This window comes from Idiotropiscis lumnitzeri, chromosome 18 (assembly GCF_059441095.1).
Source record: "Idiotropiscis lumnitzeri isolate Australia: NSW breed Sydney's pygmy pipehorse chromosome 18, RoL_Ilum_1.0, whole genome shotgun sequence".
Lineage (NCBI taxonomy): Eukaryota > Metazoa > Chordata > Actinopteri > Syngnathiformes > Syngnathidae > Idiotropiscis > Idiotropiscis lumnitzeri.
Window position 1 is genome coordinate 11,308,471 of NC_142408.1, and position 8,540 is coordinate 11,317,010.

The 8,540-nt window shown below is 40.9% G+C and overlaps 1 protein-coding gene across 2 annotated transcripts in view; it reads left to right on the forward strand.

The window, feature by feature from the left end:
- Window positions 1-93: 93 nt before the first annotated feature.
- The window catches only part of pitpnb (phosphatidylinositol transfer protein, beta), a 10,193-nt gene continuing 1,746 nt past the window's right edge, over window positions 94-8,540 (forward strand). Inside the window, exons 1-11 of one of the 2 annotated variants that reach the window (XM_088281142.1) lie at window positions 94-166; window positions 3,574-3,604; window positions 4,019-4,164; window positions 4,249-4,340; window positions 5,975-5,982; window positions 6,430-6,504; window positions 6,602-6,685; window positions 7,813-7,890; window positions 7,970-8,074; window positions 8,304-8,426; window positions 8,500-8,540. The exon at window positions 8,500-8,540 is cut by the window's right edge and continues 44 nt beyond it. In XM_088281142.1, the coding sequence (XP_088137268.1) occupies window positions 147-166; window positions 3,574-3,604; window positions 4,019-4,164; window positions 4,249-4,340; window positions 5,975-5,982; window positions 6,430-6,504; window positions 6,602-6,685; window positions 7,813-7,890; window positions 7,970-8,074; window positions 8,304-8,426; window positions 8,500-8,540 (803 nt within the window). In that variant the 5' untranslated portion in view covers window positions 94-146. The remainder of the gene's footprint in view (window positions 167-3,573; window positions 3,605-4,018; window positions 4,165-4,248; window positions 4,341-5,974; window positions 5,983-6,429; window positions 6,505-6,601; window positions 6,686-7,812; window positions 7,891-7,969; window positions 8,075-8,303; window positions 8,427-8,499) is intronic. The other variant, XM_088281141.1, reaches the window with a different exon arrangement.

Genomic DNA, 8,540 nt, shown 5'->3' on the forward strand with positions numbered 1-8,540 from the left:
GGGCTCATGATTGATGGTTTGGTTTCAAGGTAATGATTTATCGATTGGCTCAGCGAATCGGATGTCTCCCGGAGGGCGGGGCCAATTTGTTGCCGGTGCTTTCTCGTTTTTCATGCCACTGCGCAGCCGCAGACCGGCGGGTGAAGATGGTGCTCATCAAGGAATAGTGAGTCTGACGTGTTGTTGTTTCCCCAATCCCCCCTCCCCTCACCCCGAATCATCTTTTTTTCCGCAATTTCCTCAATTTAAGGGTTTATTGGCGAGCAGTGAAGATGTGGCTTGTTTTGCTTGCTTTGTCAACCTGCAGGCCTCCAACGACATATTGAGAGTGGGCAAGATAACAGACGCGGATAACGGGACACCGGTCTTTTTAAGGCGTTGCTAGCGAAAAGCTATCGCTAGCTGCGAGGGTGGGCACTACGCTTCACATTCAATCTGAGTCATGTATAAAAAGCACACACAACGTCGCGTAGGCGTGCTAAAATGGCTAGCTTCGGCTAACCGCTTAGCATCTCGTTATAGCCCCAAAGTGGCGTAATGTTAAGCTTTTGAGGGACAGATTAAGGCTCCGTCGGATTTAGCCTTAAAGGCTAGCAGGCTAGGCTAGGAGCTTCGCAATCAGAAAACTTCCTTAACCCCACTGCCCACATCCATGGAGAAACGTAACAATCGCTGGCAGTGTTGTGAATATTTTAAACGACAATAGTTAACTCCAGTTAGTCCCCATTTACGATTGGGTGGTTAAATGGCAACTGTCTAATCTGTAAAACAACGCGGCGTTTCAGATTGAACTCGGTGTTTTAAAGTCCTAGCACGACTACACATCTAACTGGATAATAAACCATCTAAAAGACTGACAAGAGATTTGATCTGTTTTTGGTAAATTTACCTATCACTCCCGAGTTCAAACAGCCGAGAAGCACAACATCAAATAAACCAATTAACAAACTCTCTAAGGTAGTTTGAAGTGTAACAATTCATAGGAAAGAAATCAAAACTGACCACTCAGTTGACGTGACTTCCTTTTTGTTTCCAAACTTTCTAAAATGTTTTATTGAGCTAGCTAATGACTCAAACCACGACTGAGATTTTATTGTGCCAAAAACTCACAATCCATCTCAATCTCAATCTACGCACGTGTATCTTTTGAATTCAACCAGACAAATAGCAAAACAAATAAAATTATAATAATAAAATGTCCTTTTAATACTACATGGTTACAATTTTGTCGTGTGTAGCACTATGTATTCCTAATGAAGCTGTGACTAGAACATATTCAAACTGATCAAAACTGACTGTTCAGATGAAGTGACAGTTTTTCAAACTTTGGGCCCACGTTGGTCTGTGTTTTTTTTTGTCACTTTAAAATTGTGTAATCTGTTTTAATGAGCCAACTAACAAGCTAATAACTCGAGCCATGGAAGACTGCTCTGTAGCTCGTGAACAAGATGGTGATTGTGCCTGTTGTCATGGATTGATTATAGCTTGTGAGTTTACAAGAAAAAAAAATAAGCCTTTTTATAACATTAAATGGTGTACACTTGCTGTGTGTATTGCTACATATCCCTAATGTAGTTGTAACAGATTCCATGGATGGGATTACAAAAATGCATAAACTAGATGAAACACACAAAAGTGGGGTTTATATGTAGCTGTTAAATTCAGTCCATGAAAGCTCCTATACAGCCTGTTTTAGATGTCTCCGATGATCAGGATCGTAATCAGATTTCTTGCACAGCTTGCTGATGAGTTGCTCATTTCAATCTGATGTGTTTGAGGAGGGAGACATCTAGAGCATGCTGGATAAGGGCTCTTGAGGACCAGACTTGGGCACCCCTGAGTAACGGCATGTGTTCTACATTGGAGTCATTTTGAGTCCGGGGGAAGAACTGATTTAGTTGTCGGACAATCAACAGACACCCGAAAATGCTGTGAACCGTTCCAACAATGAAAGGTGTATAGAATAGTGATAGACCTATATGCTTCTTTCATGGCCGATACCTATTATTAGTACTCATGGAGGCCGATAACCACTATTTGAAGCCAGTGTTGATTTGTAGAAAAAATAGGAACATTTGGGGGAAAAAACTCCAAAACTTGACTTTGTTTAATTGCTTTTAAGCACATATTTCTAAAATAAATTTAGTAATTTAAAACATGTTAAAGCTTTATTAGATCTTAGAAATAAGAAAATAGACAACTTTGTTTAAAAAGTACTGTCATTTTTTGCACCATAAAGTTAAGTTTAGTTTTTCATGATGTGTCTTACACGCACGCATATGCTGATACTCACTTTCTTACTTTTATCACCATTTCCCTCTCAGTATTATCATCAACTTTACTTAACTCTGGAGCCATGTCGATCAAGAAACAAAATTACCTCTGCAATGTGACAATGGGGAGTGATTAGATTTAGTCTCAAGGCAAGACAGTTTACTGTGGCGAGTAGAACTGCCCCTTGTGGTTGTATGACATAAAAGGGCTGGTTGTAAGTTGTAGTGGACTCACATTTATTAAAATTTGGGGAAAATCTGTCGCTTTACCTTCTTCTGCTGTGCGGGACCTTTCCCATAGTGCATGTGAATCGAAAAAAAAACCCCACCTGTCATATTCCTGATTGGCTGCACAAGGAACCAGACAGATAGATAGCTAGATTGATTGAGAGAGAGCGTGAGAAAGAGTGCGAGAGAGTGCAGGGGTCGCTCTATCACTAGTATAGAAATATACTTTTATTATCCTACGGGAAAGATCAATGTGCATATTACACGTGTTACAACCACAGATTAAGCATGTTAAATGTAGATGCAGTAATAAACATTAAGTATGCTGCAGTCAGATTTGTATAGATTTTTTGGCCTGAGTGGCATAACATTGATATACCGCTACTAATAATAATTATTAATATTAATTGTACATAATTGGTGTATAGGGGCGGCACGGTGGTCGACTGGTTAGCACGATGGCCTCACAGTGAGAGACAGCATCGGGCGTGGGTTCGATCCCGGCTCCGGCCATCCTGTGTGGAGTTAGCATGTTCTCCCTGTGCTTGTGTGGGTTTCCACCGGGTACTCCGGTTTCCTCCCACATTCCAAAAACATGCATGGCAGGCCGATTGAACACTCTAAATTACCCCTAGGTATGAGTGTGAGCGCGGAAGGTTGTTCGTCTCTGTGTGGCCTGTAATTGGCTGGTAATCAGTTCCGGGTGTCCCCCGCCTACTGCCCGAAGATAGCTGGGATAGGCTCCAGCACCCCCCGTGACCCTAGTGAGGAGAAGCGGTACAGAAGATGGATGGTGTATAATTTTACGTAATTGATGTGTAAGTGTCGAGTATTTCAGTGGAAGTCACATGATGCTTTGGGTATATACGTGTGCATTAAGGAGGTTTTTAAGCTTTTATTTTGCAGCCTTTTAGCTATCTATCTATCTATATATGTGTATATATATATATATATATATATATATATATATATATATATATATATTTTTTTTTTTTTTTTTTTTTTAAATTGAATCTTTGATTTGAATTCATATCACAGTAATAACACCTCTCTTTTTGTTCTGTGTCCGCAGTCGTGTGGTGTTGCCCATTTCAGTTGAAGAGGTGAGTGTTATGCATGGAAATGTTATACGGGACTCTTGTGCTGCGTTCAAGAATGATGCCAAATATTCAATAATCTCAACTCCAACGTAGATATTTCCTTTCGCCCAGTAGTCCTGAAAGCAGCAATTTATAATCATTGCATTGACGACATTCTGAAGAGGTTGTTTTTATTCAAGTTCGATACTTGTTTTCCTCTTACGATCACCACCTCAAGTCATGTCCTTAAGACAAATCAAGTGCAGCGGTGTGGCTTAACAAGGTCTAATGACCACACGGAGAACTGAGATTATTTTTTGGCAATAAGAACGGACGTTGGAAGGTGTGAAAAAAGAAAACAATGTCTCGCAATCATGAAGAGCTGCTTTTTTATATGGCTAAGTCCATTCATTCGAGGCTGTGTTTTCTGCTCACCAGTATCAAGTGGGCCAGCTCTACTCCGTTGCAGAGGCCAGCAAGAATGAGACGGGCGGCGGCGAGGGCATTGAGGTGCTGAAGAATGAACCCTATGAGGAGGATGGCGAGAAAGGACAGTTTACACACAAAATCTACCACCTCAAGAGGCCAGTCTGCCACTCTCACTGTTCGACTTTCCAACGGTCGCCCTCTGCCGCCCTCTCACTGGGCTTTTTTTTTGTCTTTTGCAGTAAAGTCCCAGGATACGTGAGGATGCTCGCGCCAGAGTCAGCGTTCGTTTTTCACGAAAAGGCCTGGAATGCATACCCATACTGTCGCACAGGTAAGTCACCAGGCACATTGCAGAGTGTTGATTGGTGGACGTTTTGTTCAATGGATACGGAATAACATCGAAAGATGGTTGGAATCTGGTTCACTGTCATTTGTTTCTTTGGAATCAAATTGTCCTTTGTGTATTGGGAGGGATACACAATCTTTGTCCAATGTCAAATTGTGACCTCGATCAGTGTTTTTTTTACATTCTCATGATAAGACTTTATTGATCCTACAGAAGAGCAATTACCTGATAACAGCTGGTAAACAATATAGGAAAAAAGAAATTAGGTTGCGTTAAAAAGTTACCTTTTTTTTGTGTTTTAATGTTCATTCTGATTTTTGTTTTTATAATGAATTGAATTAACAATAATTTGATGACATAAGTAAAATATGTTAAATGTATGTTATTTTATTCTTGAAAATTAGCCATTTGTAACACTTGTGGAATTAGTATACAGATATTGAACTAATTAGCAAAGGGATTGAAATATACTATGTTTATATCTTACATTACACTTTCCCTGGGCTCGGAGGTCTCGAGTTCAGCTCAGGGAGGAAGTATGGAAAATCTTCAAAGCTCAGGCACAAAATTTGTGATGAAAACTGCAAGTGTATTAACTAAAGAAAATACAAATATTTACACTTATTTATGCAACAAATAAACCCCCAAAAAATCCAAGACCCCACTTTGAGAGTCCTGCGCAGTTGCATAGGACATATAAATGTTAATGTAGTGGATGTTCAGTAGATTATAGTTAAGGAAGAGTCGGTTGCAGTACCTCCTCCCAACAGAATATTGAAGTGGTGTGAAGTTCTTCAGGTTGAAGTCGGTGGTAGCTCACAACCAACTTTCATCAAATTAGAGTAAAAATAGGAGCAGAGAAAACAGGACCAATTTGTAATAATTAGAAAATTATTTAAATGACATCCTTTCGATTTCAATTCTTAGTGTATGTGCGTCAAAGTTCAAGTAATCCTGAATACATTACTTAGTTTTTTCATCTGTACTTCACCATAAATCAATAAAAAATACGTCCTGTACATTGTGTCAACTATTAATTCAAATGTTCAAAAAGAAACAGCATAAATACTAAAATGTCATCCACTCAAAACCATTTCAAGAAAAGAACCACCAAAAGAACACAATGTGGGAATTAACTTAAACAAAACTACTGGTACCTCAGGACGACATTATTAGTGCTAGCGCCCAACAATTTCCGTCCAGGTCCCATTCCGCCAGATAGAAAATTAGCTGTATCATTTAGCACACTGAAACAAACAAATGAGTGCGCTCACCAGTCCCCTCTTGTTTTAGTTTTCCAGTCGCATGGGTAACGAGCGATACTCCTCTCTGTGGTAGAAGCTCCTATCTGCTCCAATAATTGGGCAAAGGTAATACTTTTGAAGTAGCTAAAACCCACCTCCCTGCAACTGATGCGGTCCGGTCATCAACCACTCAAACATTCGCCGGTGTGCAACTTGCGCTGTGATTTGAAGGAAATTACGTCAGACGCTATGCAAGCTAACTGTAGACGTACTACGCAAAAGTGTTTTTTAAATTGAAATGTTTGTACATATGAGTGTGAGCATTCATGACACTAACATCCTTTGTTTTTCTTTCCTCTTCACCGCCGGCTGCAGTCGTGACGGTGAGTGTCATCTTTCTCTTTAGCGGCACAACGCCATCTGTCTTCTGGCGAGCAGCATGGTGGCCATCTAAACGTTTTATTGGTTTATTGGATTTAGCCATAAGTCCCGGCCTCCATTCATGGCGCGCTCACTAAGGTTATTGGCTGAGATCAGCTACAACTGTCAACACCACCTAATAACGTCAACATTATTCTTATAAGATCATGTTCTGTTCTTCTTTCAAGCTCTTGAAAAAGTAAAAGTACTACTGTCTCATCAAATTGCATCATTTTGTTGTTCTTGTGAAAACACGTTATCCTTTTGAAATTGACTTCTAAAAACAAATACAACTTAACTCTCTCAAGATTTGGTCTTTTTCCATTTAATATCGGCCTCACTTGGCTGAGATCAACTTCAACATGGCTTTCGGCCTGATAACTCACGTGCGCTCCTCTCCTGCCTCGCAGAACGAATACATGAAAGATGACTTTGAGATCAAGATCGAGACGTGGCACAAGCCTGACATGGGAACAGTAGAAAACGTGAGTAGAGCTGATTCAGCGCAAAAAAAAAAAACCACGAGCATTTGCCAGCATTTCAAGAATGCTGACTGTGATCCCGTCCTGCCTGACGTTACAGGTGCACGACCTGGATGAGCAGACGTGGCGAAGCGTGGAGGTGGTTCCCATAGATATCGCCAACAAAGAGGAAGTGGCACCAGGGGTGAGTTCCCAACAGCTTCAAGCAAATTCAAGATTGCTGATGTTAAATGAGTCTTTAGAATTTTCCATTGTGATTTTACGCCATTCAAATGAACTCGGTTCTATTTATAGAGCATGTTGAACCACAACTGCATCTGAAACAATGAGCCATAAATAAATATAAATTGAATATAAGATGATAGTTGACATCAAGTTGTATTGTATTGTGGCGGCGTTGTAACACTTAAAGGAACCGATATTTGGGCTGTCCGTTACACTGTACGGCTTAGATCACACTTGCGCTGGTTTCAATACAAAGAGGAGGCGTTGGGGCGCTGCTTTGGGATGCATTTTGTCACATGAGCCTGAGTGCAGTAATGACTAAAGTGGATCAGCACGGAGGTGCGGCTTAAGCGGCACGTCCATCTGCTGCAGGTGCTGGCCACGCTTTCCTCCCGCTGACCTGGCGGATTAAAACAGCACCATGCAAGAACAACAGCAAAACCGCCTTTTAGCTTCTTGGCTAGGAGTGCAAACCTCATTAAGTCGAATTTTTTTTTTTTTTTTTTTGCTTGCAGGTACAGTTGCTATAAAAAGTGGCCACATCCCTTTTCCAATACCGGGGTTTTGTGATATACTTAAAAATAAGTTAAATGATTTGAAAACTTGACCCATAACCAACAATGTTTTTGAAAAGGGAACTAAAAACAAGCAACCGATAATGTGAGTGTACAATTGTGCACACCCTTGCATAATTGGAGAGATATCTGTGCTCAGAATGTACAATACTAGCAAGATTTGAATGTAGCAAATCTGCCCTATTCCTATTTTTTGCGAGTCATATGGACACTTCTTGGCAAATGGGAGGTGGATGTTTTTTTCCCCTCCTGGAAGTGGATTTACTGCCATTGTTTCAGGAAAAAATGATGTGCCAAAAGGAACAATTTCATACATCATGTGATTGTAAAAAATATCCAATTTATTGCGATGTCTCTGATGCGACCATTTTATGGAAAGGGCTCATTTGTGTCCATGTATTTTCTGGAATGCATGACAAAGTACTGGTGATGTCTACTGGGCTGTGTAATTGTCATCCACAGAATATAAAGTGACATTTTCAAACGGGCACCGCATGGTCTTTTATTACAGGACTACAAAGCAGAAGAAGATCCCTCCCTCTTCCACTCAGTCAAAACTGGAAGAGGCCCCCTCGGCCCTGAGTGGAAGGTAAGTGACACAGGAAGCAGAAATTAATTATTATTATTATTTTTTTTTTTTTTTAATTCTATCTCTCTGCTCCGCGCAGAACGAGCTGAAGACAGATTGTCCGTATATGTGCGCGTACAAGCTGGTCTCGGTCAAATTCCGGTGGTGGGGCTTTCAAACCAGAGTGGAGAACTTCATCCACAGGGTAAACACCGCATCTCGGCTTCTTGTCATGTCCAATATCTGTCCGTTCTTATGGAAGACCACAGGAATCTGAGGGTATTGACTATTGGGAGGCTGAAATTGAAGTTAAATAAGCTCTTTAAACGATGAGTCGATTTCCACTATAGTTGGTGATGAATTTGATCATGGTTCAAAAGTTGAATTTCATCTTCAAGCATGCCATATGATTTTTGTTTGTTTTGTGTCCACAGCAAGAAAAGCGCATTTTCACCAATTTCCACCGCCAGCTGTTCTGCTGGGTGGACAAGTGGGTGGGTCTGACCATGGAGGACATCAGGCGCATGGAGGAGGAGACCCAAAGGGAACTGGAGGAGGTAAAGAACATCTCCCTGGCTTTTCCACCCAAAAGGCGCAACGGCACTTTGTAACCTTGTAATGTCACATTAGATGCGTCAGAAGGGCGACGTGCGAGGCACCTCAGCGACAGA